This window comes from Panthera tigris, chromosome E2 (assembly GCF_018350195.1).
Source record: "Panthera tigris isolate Pti1 chromosome E2, P.tigris_Pti1_mat1.1, whole genome shotgun sequence".
Classification (NCBI taxonomy): domain Eukaryota; kingdom Metazoa; phylum Chordata; class Mammalia; order Carnivora; family Felidae; genus Panthera; species Panthera tigris.
In genome coordinates this window covers 9,484,600-9,510,117 of record NC_056674.1, presented here as the reverse complement: position 1 = coordinate 9,510,117, position 25,518 = coordinate 9,484,600, and the positions used below count along the sequence as shown (strand labels likewise).

The 25,518-nt window shown below is 44.7% G+C and overlaps 1 protein-coding gene across 7 annotated transcripts; it reads right to left on the bottom strand.

Moving 5' to 3' along the window:
• Window positions 1–2,650: 2,650 nt before the first annotated feature.
• CARD8 (caspase recruitment domain family member 8) lies at window positions 2,651–24,750 on the bottom strand. 7 transcript variants are annotated; one of them, XM_015539055.2, is made up of 12 exons: window positions 24,648–24,750; window positions 21,980–22,083; window positions 20,339–20,497; window positions 18,051–18,215; window positions 13,655–13,710; window positions 11,463–11,613; window positions 10,430–10,659; window positions 10,094–10,356; window positions 8,699–8,824; window positions 8,234–8,375; window positions 6,575–6,619; window positions 2,651–3,212 (listed from the first exon to the last, which is right to left on the bottom strand). In XM_015539055.2, the coding sequence occupies exons 2-12, from the start codon at window positions 22,036–22,038 to the stop codon at window positions 2,941–2,943; spliced, it is 1,668 nt and encodes a 555-aa protein (XP_015394541.1). In that variant the 5' UTR covers window positions 22,039–22,083; window positions 24,648–24,750; the 3' UTR covers window positions 2,651–2,940. The 7 variants fall into 7 exon arrangements, with proteins under 7 accessions (XP_015394541.1, XP_042825308.1, XP_007074174.1 ...); XM_042969374.1 differs by having other exon boundaries at window positions 11,463–11,610; XM_007074112.3 differs by lacking the exon at window positions 24,648–24,750 and adding an exon at window positions 23,071–23,206.
• Window positions 24,751–25,518: the final 768 nt, after the last annotated feature.

The window sequence follows — 25,518 nt, the reverse complement described above, 5'->3', positions numbered from 1 at the left end:
ATAATCCATAAAGTATTTGCTTTGCTGTTCTCATGAAAGGTCATTTATCTCTCAACACCTCGAGTGGAACAGTTACAGGGACATGACCTCTTGGTTGTTTCCCTGAACCATTCGTGGTTTTGAAGAACAAAAGTGTTCGCCTGGGTCTGAGGTGCCAGGAAGGGGCCAAGAGGGCCTTAGAAACCCACGCCTTGTACATTCTCAGAGAGACGATGCACCTAGGAACCAATGAACCATTCTGTCCCTTAACCGACTAGGTTCAATCATCATCTGGAATGCCTCCTGGGGGCCAGGTGGGCCCAGGGGTTAGAGTGACCTGAGTCCATAGATACACTCCTTAGTTACTGGAGTGGGGCTTTCAAATCCATATGTCTCTCCTTTATTGGCCTCCTTTGCTGGCAAATGCATGAGGCTATCCTTTCTGTAAGTAGAGACATCTCCATAGGGGGTGGCAAGGGCTAAACGTAAGGCCGCACAATTTCTTGCGGAACCTTCTTTTCTTTCCTAATGGCTCTTTTCCCAGGGGGCCTGTCGAGGGCAATTCCCCAACAGACAATACCCCAGGTAGTTTTAAGGCCGAATTACCTGAGAGCAGGAGTACAAGAAGCTTCACTGTCGCTGGGCCGCCTTGCAGTCGCCAATCCATCCACGGCCCGGGCCTTGCCACTCAGGCTGGGATAGCTCGGCTTCCAGCACCTGACAAAGATTTAAAAAAAAATTTTTTTTAACGTTGATTTATTATTGAGAGACAGAGAGAGACAGAGCACGAGCAGGGGAGGGGCAGAGAGAGGGGGAGACACAGAATCCAAAGCAGGCTCCAGGCTCTAAGCTGTCAGCTCAGAGCCTGACGCGGGGCTCGAACTCACAAACTGAGAGATCATGACCTGAGCCGAAGTCAAACACTTAACCAACTGAGCCACCCAGGCGCCCCTCCTCATGGGTTCTTAAAGCATACTCAGCAATTGCAAGTAGAAAACATATATAACATTTTTCTGTTTGGGACTTTATTATATATAGAGAGAGGTAATATTGAAGACAACCCGGTCATAAAAGGTAACATGGCCAAAATGGTGGTAAGGCTTTTAGATTCCACTTTATCTTTATTTTTCCTTAAGTAGACACCCCACCCAGTGCAGAGATCAATGCAGGCCTTGAACTCATGACCCTGAGATCAAGATCAAGACCTGAGGGGAGATCAAAAGTCAGACACTTAACTGACTGAGCCACCCAGGCGCCCCTCTAGATTCTACTCTAACACAATATTGATACTACCACTGAGGCATTCAGTGTGTATCTTTTCATCCCTAGTGCAATCACCAAAAAATACACGACCACATCTTGTCAAAAACACAACAGATAAATTAAGGTGGAATCTGAAAAAACTCTTCACGTAACCCCTGAAAAGCCAAGAAAGGAAAGATAGCCATGCAACACAAAGGGCATAAACAGAAAACAAATCCAAAAATGGCTGACCCAGGCTAGATTCTAACATGTCAACGATTATGTTCAATGTAAACGGCTCAACGTGCCAATTAAAGCAGAGATTGTCAACGTGGGTTAACAAAACGAAAACAAACTGACTCAACTCTATGCCGTCTTCCACAAAAACTCACTTCAAATATAATGAAATAAGTTGAGTTCAAAGTCAAAGGGTAGCAATAATTATGCCATGCAAACACTAGTTCAAAAACGGCTGGGATGGATAGAAAATGGCAGGGCCCAATGGAGACTCCAAATGTCAGGCTTATTTTTGTGACATCCTTAGCCAGGAGGGCCTCTCTCAGAATCAGCTGGATGCTCTTCATCTTTCCTCTCGCTGGTTCTATGCAGGCCATTTATCCATACTTCACCACTGTGTGGACCTGCCTAAGCCCAGTACCAGCCTATATTCCAGCAGGAAAACGTTTTCTGCCAACGTTCGCATGGGCTTCCATTCCTGTGCTCTGTTCCATGAAAGGGACTCAAATCATTCTGGGATAAATACCAGTGGATAAAATGTTAAAGACACAGCATGTTTTTAATAACGACAACATTAAGACTTAGGAATGCCATGAATGTCCTCAACAGAGAGGTTTTTTAAAAAATGTCTATTTATTTATTTTGAGAGAGTGAGAGAGAAGGGGAGGGGCAGAGAGGGAGAGAGAGAATCCCAAGGAGGCCCCACACTGTCAGCGCAGAGACTGAAGTGGGGCTCGAACCCACCAACCGTGAGATCATGACTTAAGCCAAAGTCAAGAGTCGGACGCTCACCTGACTGAGCCACCCAGCCCCCCCACCCCACCGCCAACAGAGAGTTTTTGTAAGACTTCCTGCCTTTTGTTGTGAGACGGTAACATCCCAGAGGTAATGTTCACCGGAATTGCTTCTCACATTGCTCAGGAGAACTGGTCTCCCTGGGCCTTGTCAATCACGAACACACTTGCGTTTATCTGCCTCTGCCCAGATGTCCAAGAAATGTGCCAATGGATGAAACAGGATTTTTTTTTAAATTTTTTCAATGTTTATTCACCTTTTTGAGAGACAGAGACAGAGCATGAGCAGGGAAGGGGTAGAGAGAGGGAGGCACAGAATCCGAAGCAGGCTCCGGGCTCCGCGCTGTCACCACAGAGCCCGACGCAGGGCTCGAACTCACGAACCGTGAGATCATGACCAGAGCCAGAGTCAGATGCTCAACCGACTGAGCCACCCAGGCGCCCCAGGATTTGTTTTTAAAAAGCACTTCGAGGCAGTAGTCCTCTCTTCAGATATTCTTGACGTTAAGATATTAGGATACACTAATAGGTCTCCGCGAAATTACACATCAGTCCTCAGGAAAGCCTGTGTGATGTGTTGGTGTTACCTGGACCTCGTGCCTTGGACCCTGAACTCAATGATCACACGTCCGTTTATCCATTTGCAGCGGAGAACACTGGATTCTCTCTTCCTGAGTATCGGTCTGAATCACTGTTGTAAACTCTGCTGGTTGAGGTAGGACATCAGATAAGGGTCTCTTCTACTAATGCTTTTGAAGAGCACCTTCTGGGCCTGGTGCCCTTTATTCTCCACCATCCTCAGTAGGGTCTCGTTCCTTCTCTGCTGTGTTGGCATCTGCTGCACCATCTCCTTCTCTTCCTCGGTGAAGACCCCACGGTCCTGAAGATCATCCAGGACTCCATTCAGGTTCCCCAGCCTGGCTTGAAGATGACGATGGTGCTCCTTCATAAAGGCCACAGCTGGACAGAAGGAAGAGTTGCAGACTGAGAAAGGGGAAGCTTGCTTATAGGGGTCAGGACCCATGCCCAGCTTCAAGACATAATTCTGCATTGAGACGTTGCTCCTTCTCTTTTGCGGGCTGCCCGGGTCTCACAGACGCACGCTCGGGACGCGCAGTCCATTCTCGGGGGTCAATGAACCTAGGGAGAACTCAGTGAGACCTCTTCTTCAATCCCAGCACCCTCCCCTCCAAGCTCTGAGCACCTCGCCTTCGCTACTTTCCGGTTGTCATCGGAACCCTAGAGAGAGGGCTCTACGTTGCCATCCATCCAACTACTCATCCTTCTAACCGTCTCCGAGTTCATACATTGCCAGCAGCTGTGCATGACACCAGAGAGGCAGATGGATAAGGCTGGCTCCCCACCCTCAAGGGTCTTCTGCTGCTGAACTGTGTAGAAAGAGATTTACCTGGTTAAGGACCACACAGGAGGGACAGGGGCACTGGACGGAAGAAGGTATTTTGCATCATGCTGACTCAGGGTTCCTGTTGGTGCCCATGTATAGTACCTCTGTGACCTTGGCCAAATAACATTGCTTTCTTGTTCCTCAGTTTCTTCACTAAAAGGGGGGGGGGGCGCCTGGGTGGCTCAGTCAGTTGAGGTTTCAACTTCGGCTCAGGTCATGATCTCACGGTTCGTGAGTTCAAGCCCCACATTGGGCTCTCTGCTGTCAGCACAGAGCCTGGAACCTGCTTCAGATCTTCTGTCCCCCTCTCTCTGCCACTCCCCCGGCTTGCACTCTCTCCCTCTCTCTTTCTCTTTCAAAATAAAACAGCATTTTTTAAAAAGTGTGATTGCTTTTTATGTACAAGTCATGCCTCTAGAACTTTTGCTCTTAACACGGTGGCACAGGTAATTCATGCCCAGTCATCTGTGGCTATAGCCAAACAGCTTAATTTAATGACGTGATTCCTGTGAAGTCTCGGTCTTTGTACTGAAAAGTCATTGCAAGTGTATGGTCAGTGACCCCACAGTTTGAATGAATGATGTTGCTGCCACAGAAAGATTCTCAGCTTAACCTATTCTTGCTGCCTCGATTGTTTCAACCTTCCCGTTTGTTTAGCAACTGCTATTCAACCTTCTTTTTCTTAAGTGTATTTACTTTTTGAGAGAGAGAGAAAGAGCACACGCGCACGAGCAGGAGAGGGGCAGAGAGAGAATCCCAAGCAGCCTCCACGCCATCAGCGCAGAGCCCGATGCAGGACTCGAACTGGGACATCATGACCTGAGCCGGGATCAAGAGTCGGACGCTCAACCGAATGAGCCACGGAGGCGCCCTTGCTATTCGATCTTCTTAACTGGACATAAACTTCACTTTTTCCTTTTCTCCAGGATGCACTCTGAGACGTTTTCAGCTCCCTCAATGCTAGATCCAAGCTCCTCATGTTATCCTCTTCTAAACCCCTCCAGTTTTCCTTGGCAACACGCGCCACAAGTATATTTTGATAAGCAGTGTGGAACAGGCTTCATTGTTTTCACCTGCTGGAATAGAAACCCCATGCGTGCAGAGTGTGTCTGTCTCAGGCTACACTGCATGCAACATTGTTACTTCACGGCCACTACCATGTCTGCACTCTGACGCTCCTCTGTGATTGGGGAAGCCAGCCACCGTTTATTGACAGGACTAAACAGAAGTGGACCATATAAAGCACAAATACAGGTGCCCTGATTACTTAGCATGCTACAGGCCTTTGATAAGCTGCGTTTGTCATCAAGATCATTTTTATCACCATAGTCCCATGAGGGACAAATGTCACCACAGCCTTCAGGTCACAAAGGAGGGGATGACTAGACTGTGAAGCAAAGTCTTCACGGAAGAATTAGTATCAAAGGAGGATTTGAAGGATTTGTAGGACTTCTTTAATGTTTACTTATTTTTGGAAGAGAGAGAGAGCAAGCAGGGTAGGGCCAGAGGATGCGAAGCTGGCTCTGGGCTGACAGCAGTGAGCCCGATGTGGGGCTGGAACTCATGAACCGTGAGATCATGACCCGAGCCGAAGTCGGATGCTCAACCAACTGAGCCAGCCAGGTGCCCCGGAAGGAAAAGAATTTTGGTATTAAGTGCAAGATGCCACCATGCCAAAAGGGAAAGAGGGGTAAAGAGGTGTCATGATTCACGGCACATGGTGGCCAAGATAAAGATTTGACTCAAGATGTGGGCCGGCAGAAGCTTCTGAAGGCTCTTCTAGACAGAGTGAATGAGTGTCAGTTTCATCCTTCAGACGACAGGTGACAGATATCTCTTGCTCAAGAGCTTGTGTGATAGGAAGGGTAGAGACCCTGTATTAATGCTACACACTCACCACCTGCATTAAGTCCTTTCAATTTCCTTTATGAAATCACCTTTAGCTGATTCTTCACCAAGAGCTGTAGCTGAGTTTGAACCCAATTGCAACTCCAGGTGTGGGGCCTGATTTTCTCCAGCTAGTCTGCCTCTCTGGACCTCCTGACAGCACCCGCTGGCCAGGATGGGTCTGCTGCCATTTCAAGCCAATGCGATACCCGAGGAGCCTTCTCCTCCCTGAGAGACACCAGAAAATGCTCTCCTTCTCCTCCTGGATGATCTGTTTTGACAAAGGGGGCCCGTCACTTCTACTGTGTGGAGCCCGACAATCATGGCCAACAACGTGGAAGGCAGAATGGAGTCCTCTGAATCTTGGCTCCTTATTTTATTTTATTTTATTTTATTTTATTTTATTTTATTTTTAAAAGGTTAGTGCGATTGAGTCCCACGCTCCTCCGACTGAGCCAGCCAGGTGCCCTTTGGCATTTTATTTTAAATAATTTCTTTCCCCGCTACCTACCATTTCCATTAACCTTAACCAATTCCCAGCTAACACCTGATCTTGACATTTACAACAGCCTCATAAGCCAATTCCCACTTCCTGTTCATTCCTCACTCACAGTCATCCACACAGTTCCGAAGAGTGAGTGCATTGTTACTCACCCTTCAAAAGCCCCCCTTTGCCTTCGGACTAGGCTCCAAAAGAGTTCAATGATCATCCTTATGCTTACAAGTTCTGTTTCTTGCCTGCCCCTCTGGTCTCATGTGGTCTCCGTCTCTCTAAAGTTTGATCCCCAGCCGCCTCGAACTACTCTTACTTAAAGTTCAGCGGATGCAAAATGGTTTCCCAAAAAAGTGTGGTTGCACGCTCAGAGTCTGCGTATTACAGCCTCATGTGTTTGCTGAAGTGCATCAGACTCTGTGTTTGTCTCTGGAACCACTTAGTCTTTGTAAATGAAGAGAAGGTATGAACCCACATTGAGCGACATCACTCAAAGATCTCCTGAAATCAGACTTTTGGTGGAAACACTGCACTGACCTGGGAGGGGAGGAGGGGCCGATGTAGCACCAAACTGGAGCTCCTCTAGGAAGGAAGGAAAAGTTGGAGAATGATATGAAATCAGCTGTATACCTTTATTTAGTTTTTCTTTTCTTTTCTTTTTTAAGTTTATTGTTTTAGTAATCTCTATGCCTATCTTGGGGCTGGAACTCATGACCCCGAGATCAAGAGTCACATGCTGTACTGATCGAGCCAGACAGGTGCCCCTTGGTTTCTCTAGGCTTTGATGTAACACACTAAAATAATTTTTTTTAATTTTTAAATGTTTTTATTTATTTTTGAAGGAGAGAGAGAGAAAGAGACAGAGCATGAGCAGGGAAGGAGCAGAGAGAGAGGGAAACACAGAATTCGAAGCAGGCTCCAGGCTCCGAGCTGTCAGCACAGAGCCCGATGCAGGGCTCAAACCCACAAACCATGAGGTCATGACCTGAGCCGAAGCTGGACGCTCAACCGACTGAGCCACCCAGGCGCCCCTGTAACACACTAAAGTAATTTAATTCCATTCCCTAAGTGAAGGATCCCATTCGAACATTAATATACAAATGGAACCCCATGAGGTAGAAGGTCACTCCCTACCCATTAGGGAAATGCATCAGAGGAAGGAATATATTTTCCCAACATTCCTTCTATTTCTATTTATAAGCCAGTATGTGAGACAATGTGAAGCCAACCCTTAAGTTATCATACTGTTCTACATAAATTATCCTCTAGGAAACAGAACTACCCTATGACCCAGAAGTTGCACCAGAAATTATTTAGCCAGAGGATACAACAAGATCCAGATTTGAAGGGGTTCATGCGCCCCAATGTTTATAGCAGCATTATTTACAACAGCCAAACTATGGAAGAGCCCAAGTGTCCATCAACTGATGAATGGATAAAGAAGATGTGGCATATATATGTGTGTGTGTGTGTGTGTGTGTGTGTGTGTATTGCTCAGCCATCAAAAAAAAATGAAATCTTGTCATTTGTAGCTATGTGGATGGAGCTAGGGTATACTATGCTAAGTGAAATAAGTCCGTCAGAGAAAGATGAATACCATAGAATTTCGCTCATATGTGGAATTTAGGAAACAAAACAGATGGACATATGGGAAGGAGAAAAAAAAAGAAAGAAAGAAAGAGGAAAGCAAACCATAAGCGATTCCTAATGATAGAGAACAAACTGAGGGTTGATGGGAGGGAGGCGGGTGGGGGAGGGGCCAGGTGGAAGATGGGCACTAAGGAGGGCACTTGTAATGATGAACACCGGGTGTTGTACGTAAGTGACGAATCGGTGAATTCTACTCCCGAAACCACTATTGCACTAGATGTTAACTAACCAGAATTTAAAGAAAAATTAGGAAGAAAACAATTATCTTCTAGGCAAACGTGTTTTGGCATGAAATACCATCATGAAGTGATTAAATGTGAACAATAAGCGGGTACATTCCTTAAACCTTCTAACACTGGGGTTGTTGATAGTGCAGAACCTTGGACACTATAAACTGTCAGTAGATTTATTTTCTTCTCTGGGATGAGACCATAAACAGACCTTCTCCTGTGATAGACTTCACTGCAACCAAGGAGACGGGTGCGTGATTTTTTTTCCTCCCCCCCCCACCAATTTTAGCCTTATATATATATTTTATTTACCTACCTGGCTTCACCAAAGTGTACCAGATCAAAGTCTTGTATCTTTTGTCAGTAATTTCAAGCATGATTGGTTCCTTCATCCTCCCAGCATAGACTTTAGAGAAGACCTGGATTTCTCCAGGGTTCCTGTAGGATAATTTCAACTCCTAGAGGAAACACATGACTTAAAGCATCGGTGGGGGGGGTGAGGGGGTGGCAAGTTCTGTTTGCCTACAGGAAACTGGCCACTGAAATATAATCCATTTCCCATACAATCTCATGGCTGGTTGAGAGGAAAACAGAGGGAGAAAGGTCAACATTCTTGGTAAGTTTACAGTTTCAGGAAATATTATTGTTCCATGGAAGGAAGAGTAGACCAGCTCTTATCAGGACATGGTTCAGAGAAAAATCTCTCTTTTTTTTTTTCTTCAAAAGTACAAAATATTTTTGAAACATGTGTTCAATTTGAGTTAGATCCAATTCTACTGACCTTGGGTATTATTTCCAGGGGAGGCAAACAAGACACAATATAACGGGAACCAAAATTCAGTGGGTCCACTGGGGGCGAGGTCTGCAGACGCACACCTTGAAATTTAGCTTCCTCCTCATCTATTGCCTGAGGAAGAAGCAGCAGAAGCAAATCAGAGGGCAAAGCTAAAAGGAAATAAGCAAAAGCAGTCGCATACAAAGTTCTCCATACACGGTATCAAGTAGCACGTATGACGTCATTCAATGGACGTAAAGGTTCATGTACAGACTGATACATTCAAATATATATGTATATACCTATATATATGCATATTCGTATATATATGAATATGTCTCTGTATATAAGGAAGGAATGTCGTTTTGAAAAGGCTCAGGTCATCATCTCACAGCCGTGAATTCAAGCCCCGAATCAGGCTCTGTGCTGACAGCATAAAGCCTCCTTGGGATTCTCTCTCTCTCTCTCTCTCTCTCTGCCCCTTCCCTGCTCTCTCACTCAAAATAAACAAATAAACTTTAAAATATTTTCTCTTGTATTTTAAATACCCACGGTTACTCACAACCTAACAACCGCCAGGCCCACACTTGCCTCTTACTGAGCTGTAGGAAAATTAACCAATTGGCCAGAAAATCAGATGAGTCTTCCCCCACTACCCTCTCCACCGAGGTTGGAGGAACAGAAGTGATACTCTATCCAGGGATGCAGTAGCTAGGGGGCCACAATGGCCACCAACACTTCTGCTTCAGCACTAACCCTGGAAAGGGGGGGGGGGGGACTCTGAGCCTTTCACAAATGCACAGGAGGAGGATGACTGCAGAGGGGCGCATGTGTGTTTCATTTAGATATTACTAATGTCCATTTCTACAATGAAATCTCTTCATTACCTCTTCTGCCAGTCCCCATAAGTCTCCTCTCCCTTTTTTGCTTCTCCTTAAAAGCCGGAAAAGGTAGCTCCATTTTTAGCAGAACCAAACTCCTATTGGGATCATTGCGTATGGCTCTAGAGTCAGCACCTACAGATTGACCTTGTGAAGGGTGATTCATGCTTCTATCAATGAAAGCTGTGCCTTGACTTTTCCTTTCTATGTTTGTTTGTTTGTTTGTTTGTTTATTGTGTGTGTGTGAGAGAGAGAGAGAGAGAACGCGCCAAGGAGGGGCAGAGAGAGAGGGAGAATCCCTAGCAGGCTTCAAGCTGTCAGCACAGAGCCCAACACGGGGCTCGAACTCACAAAACTGAGATCATGACCTGAACCAAAATCAAGAGTCTCACGTTCAACCTACTGAGCCACCCAGGTGCCCCTGTGCCTTGACTTTTCCGTTCAATAGGGAGACAGAAGGTCCAAGGTGATAGGCTGAAAATGTAATTCTCACATCTTCTCCCAAATCTGCAGGCCTTACCTTCGTTAGCAAGGAGTCGCTGGGGATAAGATACAAGTGAAATTTCACATCTTCGGGGTGGAAGTGATAATAGATTAGTGCCGTGGATGTGATGGGGACCGAAAGACAGGTCTCTCTGGCAAGTCTCAGCAGGATCCCCATCAGAGAGAAGCTAGGGTTTTCCAGGATGGCATAGAAAGGCTCCACTCGGGCTGGTGGCTCCAGGACCATCCCTTCATCCTTAAAATGAGCAACTTGGAACCAAGAGATATCGACCTCATTTGCTGCAGGGCAACCAGAAAGGCCATTAGACAATGTTCCCCACCGTCCCCACAGCCTCCTCTCTCCCCTCTGTACCTGGGAGGGAGATGACGTGGGGGAGGTGGATTTCAGTGATGACCCCCTCAGGCTCCACAGAGATGTCAAATAAAGGGCCGGCCACCATCCACTTCTCGTGATGCTGTAACTTCAGGTCCAGGTGCCGACCCCAAGAATCGAACGTAATCGTCACGGTCACTGCTGCTGTTACCAGGAAGCCAAGGCCTGTTGCTGGCCACAGATAGAAGCCGGCCACGGGGAAGTGGACACTGAAAAGAGTCAGAATGATAGTCATACAGGGACAACACCAGGACTTTGATTTAAAGAACAAATGTGCAGAGGCACCTAGGTGACTCAGTCAGTTGAGCGTCTGACTCAATTTCAGCTCCAGTCATGATCTCACAGTTTGTGAGTTCGAGCCCTGCATTGGGCTCTGTGCTGACAGCATGGAGCCTGCCTGGATTCTCTCTCTCTCCCTCTCTCTCTCTCTCTCTCTCTCTCTCTCTCTTTCTGCCCTCCCCACCACTATCAGAAATAAATAAACATTTAAAAAATAAAGAACAATTGTGCAGAGGGATGTGATGTTTGGGGTGGAGCAAGGATTAGAAAATTCTGCGGGGGGGAGGGGGCCCCTGGGTGGCTCAGTTGGTTGAGCGTCCAACTTCGGCTCAGGTCATGATCTCACGATTTGTGAGTTCGAGCCCCGTGTCAGGCTCTGTGCTGACAGCTCAGAGCCTGGAGCCTGCCTTGGATTCTGTCTCCTTCTCTCTCTGCCCCTCCCCCACTTGTGCTCTGTCCCTCTGTCTCTCAAAAATAAATAAATGTAAAAAAAATTTTTTTTTTAAAGAAAATTCTGGGGAATTAATTAGGCTTTCTGGGCCCTGATTTCTCTGTATTCTACATCTGTCAAAATTAAAATACCAACTCGGAATATGGAATACAGAGAATATTGACAAAATTTCAGATGTCTTAAGAGATATGTCATGTACGTGTATACATGTTAAGTATCACACATTATATACTTTCTTTATAGCAGAATTGTGTTTAAACAATCAGCATCTTCGATTCTTACCTGTATCTGTTTGCACTCTTATCAATCAACTCAATATCCACATTTCCTTCAGGTCCCAGAAACTGATTACTTTTACAAACCGGTTCAGTCCCAGAACAGAGTTTAGCAACCAGGTGAGGCACTACTGTCTTCTCTTCCCAGCAAGTATCTTCTGAAAAAAATATATTGCATGTGTCATATGTGGATTGTTGAAAAGGCATGGCCTGAAGGGGTCCTGGATGTTGAATTGCACATGTACTGTTGGGAATCCAGATATCAGAGAGAAGGGTATGGGACTAGCACAAGCGGCTTTGTTTTGAATCCACACAGAGAAAGCCACAAGAAGGTTCTTTGTTACTGCTGAAATTACACCCCCAAATTTAAGAAGGAAGTCAGGCTGGGCAGCATGAGGGGCAGGGGGTGTATTTGCCTAAGTCAGGAACCACAGCAGCTAAATTTCTACATGGTCCCAAGGAGCAGAAAATGCTTGTTGTTGGTGAGGGAAGCCAAGTCCATAAAGCGAACAAGCATGAAAGCTGAAGAGGCAAAGACACATCTGTTCACTCTCGTCCTCTCCACCATCCATCTCGTGGCACCCCCAGACCATCGCCCGTTCCCTGAACGCTTCCAGGATCCGGCTGCGCAACAATGCTTGGAGACCCTCCGTGCACGCACTGCTGAATTCATTTCCCACTGCTTAGGCTCTGGGCGAGGATGATTTGCATAGAACAAATATCTCTAACCTGGGCGATAGAAATCTTTTAGCCACTGTCCTCTGACGAAAATTGGTTTATGAGGAATTATATATGATGGAATCTCATTTTGCAGAGAGTAGAGATCTTGTATAGGAAAAATGAAAAGTCTCAATTAAACAGTTACTTAACCTCTCTGAGTTTTTTTCCTTATGTAGAATTGCTCTGAATCTTGGTACCTGGCTGTGTGATACCCAGCGAAAATAGCACACAATGTTAGCTATTCATGTGATTAGCTTACCCAGTGACCACATGACTGGGAAGACAGGAGTTGGGCTGGGCATCAAGATGCAGCCAACACCAGTGCCCTGCTCTCCTTGAATCTCACATGGCTTTCAAACTACTTCACATCATGTAGGACAGTTTTCAACCATCAGCACTTAGAGGTGGAGCAAGTAATGACAGAATCTAAAATAGTCATGTTGGGTAATTTTTTCCAACCCAACACAATGAGCATAGATATATGGGCTGAATTTGAAGATGGAACCTATAAGAAGGTATTACTGGTTAAATGAGTCATAAGAGGGGCGCCTGGGTGGCTCAGTCAGTTAAGTGTCCAATTTCGGCTAAGGTCATGATCTCATAGCCCATGAGTTTGAGCCCCGCATCAGGATCTATGCTGACAGCTCAGAGCCTGGAGCCAGCTTCAGATTCTGTGTGTCCCTCTCTTTCTGTGCTCATCCCCTGTTCATGGTCTCTCTCTCTCCTCTCTCTCTCTCTCTCTCTTAAAAATAAACATTAAAAAAAATTAAACAAGTCATAAGAAAGAACTCTTTATCCAATAGGAAAGGTGTCCTGGTGTCCTTACAAGAAAAGGAAGGGAGACCAGATGTCTCTCTCTCTCTCTCTCTCTCTCTCTCTCTCTCTCTCGATGCACAAAGAAAAGGCCATGTGAAGACCCAGGGAGAAGGTGGCCATCTACAAGCCAGGAAGAGAGTCTTCACGAAAGACCAAATCTACCAGCCTTTGATCTGAGACTTCTAGCTTCCAGAACCATGAGAAAATTAACTTCTATTGTTTAAGGCTCCTAGTCTACCGTATTTTGTTATGGCAGTCCTAGTAGACTAATACAATGGAAACGTCTCCTAACCAAATACAATCCAATGCTGCCACACCTCACCTACCAGCTGGAAGATTTCTCACCTCTAAGTCTGCTTTATTTGTCTTTGAAGTAGAATCTATATAATCCACTCATAGAGTTTCCATGGATAATAAAAAGAGAATATGTGTAATAACCCTAACAGAGTATTTGGAATATGGAATTCATTCCTGATATAACGTCCAAGATTTTGAGTACTTCGTATCCCCATTTAAGTTGTATGGTGTTAGAGATAAGAAAATTTGTTTTTGGTCATCACTGCCATAAAGGACTTCAACACTGTCTTCTCTACGTAAAGCCACGGGACATTTCCATCAACCCACTGACACAGCCCTGGCCTCATCTCTATGTTAGCCAATTACCTGATTCTTGACTCTGTGAAGATTCTTGGTCTTCAGATTCGCTTCTGAATGGAGAACTTGAGTGTCAAAAATGAGGAAAATATTAGAAATTAGTTCACAGCAGGCACCTGGCTATCAGTAGAGCATGAGGCTCTTGATCTTGGGGTCATGAGTTTGAGCCCCATGTTGGGTGTAGAGATTACTTACAACCAAAACTTAAAAAAAAAAGAAATAAATCAGTTCACACACACGCAATAATAATAATAATAAATAATAATAATAGTAATAGTAATAGTAATGAAAGGGATGTGATTAAAAACTAGAGCCGTTTGGCCCAAACAGTGGCCACTAGCCAAAAGAGGCCATTTAAACTTTTAATTTAATTTTTTTTAAATTTTTTAATTTTAATTTAATTTTAATTTAATTTAATTTAATTTAATTTAAAATTCAGCTCCTCAAGGGTGCCTGGGTGGTTCAGTTGGCTAAGAGTCCAACTTCATTCAGGTCATGATCTCACAGCCCATTGGTTTGAGCCCCTCGTCGGGCTCTGTGCTGACAGCTAGAGCTTGGAGCCTGCTTAGGATTCTGTATCTCCCTTTCTCTCTGTCCCTCCCCCACTCATGTTCTGTCTCTGTCCATCTCTTGAAAATTAATAAAATTTAAAAACAATTTAAATTCAGCTCCTCAGCTGTACTATCCACATTTCAAATACTTAATACCTACATGTGGAAAATGGATAAAATATTGGCTACTGCAGAACAGAACATTTCCATCATCATGGAAAGTTCTACTGGACAGTTGTATTAGACTCTCAAAAAAGAGATAACTTGGACAAAGAGAGGTTTGTTAACAAAATGTAAGTATAGTAGAACTAAGAGGATCTCTCAAACCAAATGTGTTTTGACCACTCTACCTCTTCTCCTATTATACCAGTGTCCAAAGTGGCCATACCTAACTTCTATTGTTTAAGTTGCTCTGGCTGGGGGGTGCCTGGATGGCTCAGTCAATTAAGTGTCCCAACTCTTGATTTCGGCTCAGGTCATGATTTCATGTTTTGTGGGTTTGAGACCCACATCGTTCTCTGTGCTGACAGTGCAGAGCCTGCTTGGGATTCTCTCTCTCTCTCTCTCTCTCTCTGCCTCTCTCTCTCTCTCTCTCAAAATAAATAAACTTAAAAAAATATTTAAGTTGCTCTGACTGTGTCACTTCAGCTGGCAGTAGGGGCAGGACTGGAGGGGGACAAGAATTTTGTGACCACATGGGTTTGTGAGATGCGACTGCTTATATTTCCAAATCCAATGGGCATGATGGCAAAGGAGGTCTGAGAGACAATACTCCAGGGCAAGTTAGATGCACGCTACCCACTCTGAGTCTTTTACTGTGAAGTCTTTTTACTACCAACAAAGTACTGTGAACACACGTGCCTGGTGTCACTAAATGTCAACAGTGGTTAGAGAAGGATTTTCCAATTTTAGTATATGTGCTGCCGAAGCAAACACTAGAGAAGAATTTTCGAAATGAGCCTGCAAAACTTCCTGGAGAAAATTCACAGAAACAAGAAGCTGACATCGGTGAGGGTCAAAAGACACAGCAGGGGAAGAGGAAGAGAAGAAAAAGCAGAAGAGAGGTAGAAGAGGTCCAATAAAGCAAAAAAGAAGACTGTACCACAAAAGATTCTGATCGCCAAAATTCCCAGAGTGAAGAAGAAATATGTGACAGGACTACGTGGCTTTGCAACTTTCGAAATTGATCTTAAAGAAGCACAGAGACTTGATGCTCAAAAATTCTCCTGTGGGGACTCAGTAAAAGGAGAGGATGAGATCATCATTCAGGGAGACTTTATATATGACATGATTGATGTCACTCAGGAAAAAATGGCCAGAGGTGGATGATGATGGCTACAAAGATCTTGGAAAAGCAAAGAAGTGATTTTGAAAATTTGTCTGTAGTTAATGATCATAACTGAGAGTTGATGTGGCCAAAGGGAGAGAGGACTTAAATACATATATATATATATATATATATATACACACACACACACACACACACACATACACATACACATACACACATGTTTATGTGTGTGTGTGTGTGTGCACATGTGTCTGTGTGTGTGTGTGTGTGTGTGTGTGTCCTACAGTAAAACTGTAGATTTCAGCACACTTGGTATTTTCACTGTTCTGGATAAGGTTGGTTCATTTTTTTAACTGCCAAAGTCTGATAAACAGAGGGGAGACTGTAATGCTTATACATGAAATAGAATTTAGTCAAATAAACATTTTGGGTCATTTAGCATTAATTAATTGGCTCTCATTTGTGTCATATAACTTTTGGAATAAAAACACTGAATTAGCAATTGACTCATGGGTGAAACACATGCCCCCATAGCAGTGGTGCCCAAACTTGACTGCACCTGGGAAGCTAAACCACTCACCGTCCCCCTCCCCTGCAACTCACACACATACCTATCACAAAACACAGGTCACAGCCCGTACCAATTAAGTCAGGAGGTTGGTGGTGAGACCAAAGCACCATTACTTTTAAAGCTTCCATGATTCCATTATTTAGACAAAGCTGAAAATCATGATCTATGGGGTGAGCTAGTGGTTCATGAGGCACCTGGTTGTGAGAATCTGTCCCTAACACATGACGACAACCAACACAATCCAGCCTCTGTCTTGGGGAGTTGGAAATTTGGAATGAATCAAGACCTGGGGTATCACAAGGCAAGAATCCTAGTTCCTAAAAAGAGGTATGATGAAGGACGCCTGAGTGGCTCAGTCAGTTGAGCGTCTGACTCTTGATCTCAGGTCATGATCTCATGGCTGTGAATTCGAGCTCTGTGTTGGGCTCTGTGCTCGTCATGAAGCCTGCTTAAGTTAAAAAAAAAAGGGGGGGGGGGGGGGAGATGTGATGAAAGAGGAAACAAAAGCATTGTTTTCTGTGGGTAAAGTAATTATTGCATAATTGCTTCCATGGTATCATGAAATGTCTAGTTTCACTGATGTGTTCTTAGATTCCCTTCATTTCTTGATCTATACACGTAATCCTTGATCCCCAAACTCCTTATCTATTCCTTGCTATGTCTATTCACTTCAACATGAAAGGGATTAACAGAGAAATTGATACACAGGCTATGGATAAAAAAGAACACATATTTGCAGAAGTGGACTTAAAGAATCTGTGGCTCTTTTCTCAAAAGCGTTCTTGGGCAAGCCACGTGCGAGAAACTTGACCTGCCCTGCTCAGTCTTGGCGCTATGTCTGAGGCTACAGAAGCAGTCATGGATTGTGTTGGCCCCATGCAAAGCACGGAGGTTACATACACTGCCTTCTGTGTGATGCTCCTGCACGCTGGATTCCAATGGGTGGCAGAGGTTGGGATTTCGGTGGTGGGAGGAACCCCTGGTGAGCGGGAGCCAATTCATCCCAGTAGGTGGGATCCGACTGTTAAATTTTTCAGGAATTTTGTGGGCAGGTTGTTAAACACAGCTATTGTTAAGAATTAAGTTACCGGGGTGCCTGGGTGGCTCAGTCGGTTAAGCGGCCGACTTCGGCTCAGGTCACGATCTCGCGGTCCGTGAGTTCGAGCCCCGTGTCAGGCTCTGTGCTGACAGCTCGGAGCCTGGAGCCTGTTTCAGATTCTGTGCCTCCTTCTCTCTCTGACCCTCCCCTGTTCATGCTCTGTCTGTCTCTGTCTCAAAAATAAATAAACATTAAAAAAAAAAGAATTAAGTTACCTAAGACTTTCATTTAAATAGACCATATTACAAATAAATAAATGCTCGCATTTTTACTACATCTTACTCTGCACTCTTTTCTCTAAGTTTGTTATTTATTCTTTTGTCATCTCTACACTCAACATGGGGCTCCGACTCAGGGTCCTGAGATCAAAGAGTTGCAAGCTCTTTCTACTGAGCCACCCAGGCACCTCTATACTCTGTACTCTTGAGGTTATGCTAGTAGTTTGAAATCCACCATGATACAAGTAATCACCCCACAGAAATTGGACGGCACTACAAATAAAAGCTCTCTCCCTCCCCTGAGGAAGCTGGTGTTGAATATTTTCCACCACACCCCTTCAGGGACTCCCCACTCCGTCCTTCAGCCTCGTCATGAGCCAGATTCCCAAGGCACTGAGCTAGCAATTTGTTTTGGTTCCCATCTTAACCAATGACACAGTGATCTTTGCATCCATGACTGCCTTTTCGCGTATAGCTTCTCATCCTGCCTTCCTGGAAGAAGAGGTGGTTGATCTCATTCATAAATTTGTGGGTTTGCTGGTAAGACTGTATATTCATTCTCCCCCTGATTCCCATATAAATGACCAAATTCCCCTGATTCCTGTGCGCCCCTCTGGTATCGAGGAACAGAATCCAGTACTGTTACAGCTTTTTCCATATAATCATTCCCCTTACCAGGAAATCTCTTCCTCACAGGACTCAGTTCCAAGAGCAGTGATGTGCGGTGGTGGCTTTGATATCAACACTTCACAATATCCTCCATTTTCTGAGAAAGTAGAAAACTGGTCATCCTGTATGTGCGCAGCCGAAGAGCAGGGGTGAGATACGTCATCATATCCACTGCACACAGAATGGAAGTTGTGTTATGAATACAGCATGGAGGCCTGGTGGAAGGACAATCTTGGCAGCATGATTTTATGTTAAAAGCCATGGACCCCATGCTTTGTCTTTATAGAAGTCTTCTCTCAAGCCCCCATGAGCCCATCTCACCCCGCTTCATACCAGATTTCACTGTGTCTCTATTTCCCATTCCACATTGCTCTCTCCATCCCGGGAAGCAGAACTCAGTCGATTCTCAACACCAAGTACTTGCTGTAACATTTTGTTTCATACTAGATTGTTGACCTAAGTGACCTTGTTGAGAAGTTTAGGGAGAAGAGAAGATTCCTAGCTTATATTCTGCCTTCACCCATCATTGGTGCCCGAGAGAATGGGACCCTAATGTGAGTGTGTGAAATTCCAGGATATCAGTGAGATTATGTTCTGTAAGAACCCGCCCAGAACAGGGGCACCTGGGTGGCTGAGTTGGTTAGCAACAGACTCTTGACTTTGGCTCAGGTCATGATCTCATGGTTTTTGGGTTCAAGCCCCAAGTTGGGCTCTGCGCTGGCAGTGCAGAGCCAGCCTGGGATTCTCTCTCTCTGCCGCATCCTTGTTCATGCTCTCTTGTTTTCTCTCAAAATAAGTAAACATTTAAAAATGTAAGAGGAGGGGCGCCTGGGTGGCTCAGTCGGTTAAGCGGCCGACTTCAGCTCAGGTCACGATCTCGCGGTCCGTGAGTTCGAGCCCCGCATCGGGCTCTGGGCTGATGGCTCGGAGCCTGGAGCCTGCTTCCGATTCTGTGTCTCCCTCTCTCCCTGCCCCTCCCCCATTCATGCTCTGTCTCTCTCTGTCTCAAAAATAAATAAAATGTAAAAAAAAAATTAAAAATAAAATAAAATAAAATAAAAATGTAAGAGGAAAAGAACCCATTCAGTACTAATGCTCCTTTTCTACCTCCTGCCTCCACATGATGAAATACACCTGAGATGCTAAACGATGGATATCAGGCTTATTTCCTTCTTCCACTGGGGATCCTCGTCAAGATATGGAACAGAAAAGTCCTATGCTAGGTCCTTTCTTCTTCTTCACACTTGAGAGCTGGGGTCCAGGGTCCCTTGGCTGGCTGATATCAAGATTGGGGTTAAGAGCAAGGGAGCATCCTTTCGGCCAAGACCTGTACTGTCTAATATGATAGCCACTAGACACACGTGCCTATTTAAATTTAAATTTTAATTAATTAAAATTTAAAATCAGTTTCTCACTTGAACTAGCCATATTTCAAGTGGCCAAACATCGCAGGTGGACAATGGTTTTCATATTAGACACCACGGATATGAGCTATGTCCATGCTGGCAAGAATTCTATTGATAGCCCTGACCTTAATCATCTACGATGGTTCACTTGACTAGAGATTGGCATTGGAGTAACTGGCATTGGTTCAACCAAATAAAGTGGTTTATTGAGTCCTACAAGCCACGGTACCCTGTATAGAAATATCCTATTGAGAAAGGGTGGATAGACGAAGCAACACTGAGAAATTCTTGTGTTCATCGGCAATATATTCCAGCCTGTCAAATATTACCTTGAAATAAAATCTATATCTGAGTTACTAGTACTGGGTCAATGTCAATTTCCAAATTGTGGCAGTGATATTTTTGTTGTTGTTGTTAATGTAGTTAGAGACAGAAGAGTGGGGGAGGGGCAGAGGGGGGGAGAGAGAGAGAGAGAGAGAGAGAGAGAGAGAGAGAGAATCTCAAGCAGGCTTCATGCTCAGCTCTGAGCCCAATTCAGGGCTGGATGCCACGACCCTGGGATCATGACCTGAACTGAAATCAAGAGTTGGCACTCAACCGACTGAGCCACCCAGGCGCCCTGACAATGACTATGGTTATAAAAGATATCATCATTAAGGGAAGCTGGGTTGAGTGAACATTTTTGCTCATTCTGTACTACTTTGGCTACTTCCTGTGGGTCTTAAACCATCTCAAAATAAAAAGTCATAACGACGAAAAAGAAAGAACAAATACGCTGATTTTTATGCAAATAATCTCAACGTCTTTGCTTTTCACTGATCTCTCTGAGACAGAGGGACAAGATCCAGAATCTTCCATTTTATCCACACTGAATATAGTATCTCTTACCTGAGAAAGTCAATTTTGCATCGGTCCTGAGAAGGGGTAGAGATCTGTTTTTGTTTTTGCTTTGACCGGGCGGACATCCTCCATGGTGACAGGTAGAAGTTCTCTGAGCGGTAGGCATTCTTTTCCACTTTGTCTGCATCACTGCTGCACACACACAACCTGGAAAACACAAAGGGTGTTGTGATTTGTGTGTGTGCAGGGAACTGGATGGGGGGATGGTCTCCTCACTGTGATGCAGTGGAAGTAACACAAACCAGATGCCTCATCCTCAGAGTGATGCATTTTCTGATGTCCACCTTGGGATTCACTTATTTCACTGTGTTGACTGTTACCCCATCACCACTCAGCAGACAGTGAGCTCATCTCAGGAGACATGGCTCATTTGATTCTCAATGCTTCAGGTTCATCACATGTATATGTAATACTTGGTAAGACTTAATACAGACTCGAATATAACTTGTACAACAATATTGTATGGTAGTAAAGTAGGGAGTGTGAGAAGTTCCTTACTCTTCTGCTGCCCTTCATCGGTCCTAAAAAGGGGGAACTTTTGTACAATTGCACCACACTAGATGAATTAAACTTCCCCCAAAGCAACATCTGTTTATTTAGTGTGAGTTTGTCGTGACTATGGCGACCAAAGAGAAGAGAATCCAAAGACTGGTTCTTGGCACTTACAGCCAAATCAACATTGTTGCTTAACTCTCTGAGGGAAGTATCCGTTTCCTGACTTGTAAAGCAAGGATATAACACCATCCTCGCAAATCCTTGTGATGATTAATTCTAGCAGGGTAATATTACCCAGTACCCAACCTAAAAAATGTTAGATTCCCAAAGAAAATAACTCACGTCAGTCACCCTCAATACTCCCTAGCATGGGGGCTTGTACACCTGCCATATTGGCTGCATCTTTGGTCCAATTCATTTCTGTCCAGTTCCAAGATGAGGCAAAAATGTTTTTTCATTGGTCACAAAGAAAACAAGAACCTCTGGAAGGTGTGCTGTTGAGGAGTAGCTGAAGCGTTCATGGATACAGCCTAGTGAGTTTGCCTTGTGCCTTGGGATGGTCAAAAGCACAGCCATGGCATCAGGGAAAGAGTTGGAGGAGACTCACTTGTGCTCAGGTATGAAGTTGTGGTCAGAGTCAAGGTCATATTACCCAACGATGGAGAGAGAAAGTCTAGGTAGTGCATCTGGCCATCCAGGAAGGTGTTCCCCCTCAGGTATGTTGACACGAGTGAATGAATAAGAAATGTAAGCAGAGCCTTTTCTTTAAAAAGAAAAAAGGGAAAAAAAAAAGCAAGGACACCTGGGGGGACTCAGTCGGTTAAGCGTCTGACTCTTGGTTTCGGCTCAGGTCATGATCTCACAGTTCATGAGATTGAGCCCCGCGTTGGGCTCTGGGCTGACAGCACAGAGACTACTTGGGCTTCTCTCTCTCTTCCTCTCTCTCTGCCCTCTCTCCCCCTCAAAATAGATAAATACACCTAAAAATTTTTTAATAAAATGAAATAAGTAAAACAAAAAGACCGTAGTACTCAGTATTTCATGCATCAATAATGAGGAGGCAGAGGAAAATAATGAGGTACAGAGGATACAAAGCCATCAAGAGTCCTCGAAGGGCAGTATATATACTCTCACCATGTCAAAGGGCATCTCTTAAATATGCGTATCCTTTTCTTAGATGAATATTTTTCCATTTTATCAGCCGGTGTGTTTACCTCTCTTCTACGTCTCTATTAACCCTGAGAAAAGAAAAGAAAATTGTATTCACATAAGTTGGAAGAACCTGCAGATAAATGTTAGCTTTTATGTCGCCACACAATCGCCAACATTGCTTATTGTCTGCTCAAAGGAGGTACATCAGGTGAATTGTTCCCAGTAATGCTAGGCACTTGGAAGAGAGACCCAGAAAAGACTGTGAAGTTTAAAAATTATTTTTTAATTTTTCAATTTTTTAAGTGTTTGTTTCTTTCTGAGAGAGAGAGAGTGCAAGCAGGCTAGGGGCGGGGGGGTGGGGGGGACCGAGGATCTGAAGTGGGCTCCCTGATGACAGCAACGAGCCCAATGCAGGGTTCTCTCTCTCTCTCTCTCTCTCTCTCTCTCTCTCTCTCTCCTTCTCTTCTCTGTCTCTCTCTCTCAGAACAAATAAACTTTAAAAAGAAAAAAAAAAAAAAACCCAGAAATTAGAACCACATGGTAAACACGGGCAAATACCAAAAACCATAGTACCGATTAAAACTCAAAGAGATTCATTACAGCCCGATACGGAAGAAAGATTTGTAGGAGGATATTACAGACTCTGCAGAAGTGAAGGTTTTTTCCAAGTTAATTTATTTATTTTGAGAGAGAAAGAGAACAAGTGGAGGAGGGGCAGAGAGAGGAGACAGAGAATCCCAAGCAGGCTCCCCACCACCAGCATACAGCCCAACACAGGGATCAATCCCAAGAACTGTGAGATCATGACCTGAGCTGAAACCAAGAGTCTGTCCTCAACTGACTGAGCCACCCAGGCACAGAAATGACTTTGATTTTGCTTTCTTCTGAGTCAGATGCCGGCTCTGTCTGGCTCAAATCTACCCACAACCAGCTGCAGGGGGTTCTGAAAGCCCACTTCCCCTGCTGATTTCAAAAGGAGCTTGGAACTAGGCAATCTGCAGCCAAGGGCATCCTCCCATCTGTCCCTCCCTCCCCTGAAGCCACCCTACTTGATCTTTTCCTGCAGTACTTACCTAAGTCTCGGTTTCCCCAGGGCACAGAAAGGAGAAGGCAGAGCTGGTGGCTCAGACATCCCCGGGCTGCCCCAGGTTGTGTTCATCTGGGGAAAGACTGCCCCAAAGTGAAGAGGCTGAGGCTGAGTCAGAGGAGAATTAGGGACCTCCTCTTATTAAAAGAAGAAGTCCGGCCTCTTGTTATTTATAACATAATACTTTCCCAAGAATGTGTGATCACTGATGCTCAATTTTACTTTTTTTAACGATTTTACTTGTAAGTAATCTCTACCCCCAACATGGGGCTCAAACTCACAACCCTGAGATCAAGAGTTGGGTGCTCTACCCACTGAGCCAGCCAGGTGTCCCACTGATACTCAATTTGAAATGTAATTATAATAATACTTTTACAGTAATGTTGATATTAATAATTTTGAATTGTGCATGTAATACTGTAATTATTAGAAGGTAGCTTTGTTGGGGCTCCTGGGTGGCTCAGTCAGTTAAGGGTCCGACTTCAGCTCCGGTCATGATCTCACAGTTTGTGAGTTCGAGCCCCACGTTGGGCTCTGAGCTAGGCATGAAAACTAATTTAAAAAAAAAAAAAGGCAGTAAGGGGAGCCTGGGTGGCTCAGTAAGCTAAGCATCCAACTCTTGGTTTTGGCTCAGGTCACGATCTCACAGTTCCTGGGTTCAAGCCCTGCATCAGGCTCTGCACTGACTGTGCAGAGCCTACTTGGGATTCTCTCTCTCTCCCTCTCTCTGCCTACTCACACTGTCCCTGTCTCTATCAAGATAAATAAATAAATTTTAAAATAAATTAAATAAATAGATAATGGCAAGAAAAAGCAACCCAACTTTATTATTTAAGAAAAAAATTTTTAAAAGCTTATTCATTTTTGAGAGGCAGAGACAGAGCACGAGCAGGGGAGGGACACACAGAATCCGAATGGGATCCAGGCTCTGAGCTGTCAGCACAGAGCCCGACATGAGGCTGGAACTTAGGAACTGTGAGATCATGACCTGAGCTGAAGTCAGACGCCCAACGGACTGAGCCACCCAGGAGCCCCAAGCAACAACCCAACTTTAGATGTTGGCCAGGATCTGGATGTCATTGTCCTAATGCTCACTTTTTTTTTTTTTTTTAATTTTAAGTCATCTCTATGCCCAACATGGGGCTCAAACTCACAACCTTGAGAACAAGAGCCACGCGCTCCCCTGGGTGGCTCAGTCATTTGAGCGTCAGACTTCGGCCCAGGTCATGATCTCGAAGTCTGTGAGTTCAAGCCCCGCGTTGGACTCTGTGCTGACAGCTCAGAACCTGGAACCTGCCTTAAGCATAAACACTGCTTCAAATTCTACATCTCTCTCCCTCTCCGCCCCTCCCCTGCTTGCGCTCTGTCTCTGTCTCTCTCTGTCTCAAAAATAAATATTAAAAAAAATAAAAACAAACAAACAAACAAACAAACAGTCACGCGCTCCACCAACCGAGCCAGAGTATCGAGTAGGATATAGAGCACCGTTGTTCAGTTGGCCAGGGACACTGGCGGCAAAGGATTGCAGAAAGGAGACCAATCAGCAGGGCAGAGTTTACTCACTCTTCTGGGGAGGAGAGGGGCCAGACATCTAGAGATGAGCTGAGTTCCCGCCAGGGAGTTTTAAGGGTTTGAGAGGGCTGAGGCTCTGTCCTCAGAGGGGCCAATTTCTCGACAGGGTAGTTAGACCTAGAGGTGGTAGGTTTTTAAGAAACGCTGTCCAGGATGTGGGTTGTGGTCAGGCTAGAGAAGAGTATGGTGCCTACTTTCTGAGGTTGGTGGGTACCCTGACCTAGAAAAACAAAGAGTTCAGGGTCAAGGGCACACTTGACCCTGTGAGTCTTGCCACTAAGTGTGGCTGGTGGGGCAGAGAGCTTTGAATAGATTCCTTTCAACAGTCATTTTGGCTTCAGTGCAAAACATCCTAGGGGACGCCTGGGTGGCTCAGTCTGTTAAGCATCCTACTTCAGCTCAGGTCATGATCTCTGGGTTCGTGAGTTCAAGCCCCATGCCGGGCTCTGTGCTAACAAGCTCAGAGCCTGGAGCCTGCTTTGGATTCTGTGTCTCCCTCTCTCTCTCTGCCCCTCCCCAGCTCATGCTCTCTCTCTCTCTCTCTCTCTCTCTCCCTCTCCCTCTCTCTCTGAAAAATAAATAAACATTAAGAAAAAAAATGTTAAAGATCCCATAATTTGCATACTTTGAAATTTTCCTTTTATTTCAAAATAATACGTGTATTTGTAGCCTTGGGTTGTTTTAGGGGTAAACAAAATAAAACCTTTATTTTTCCAAACCTGTCATTGTACCTTAATTGTACAGTATGATGTGTGTGTCACTACTGATATATTTTTTTATTTGTTTCTACCATATATTTTGTGATTTCTATTTTGCCTTATTTTAAATGTTTATTTATTTTGAGAGAGAGAAAGGGAGAGGC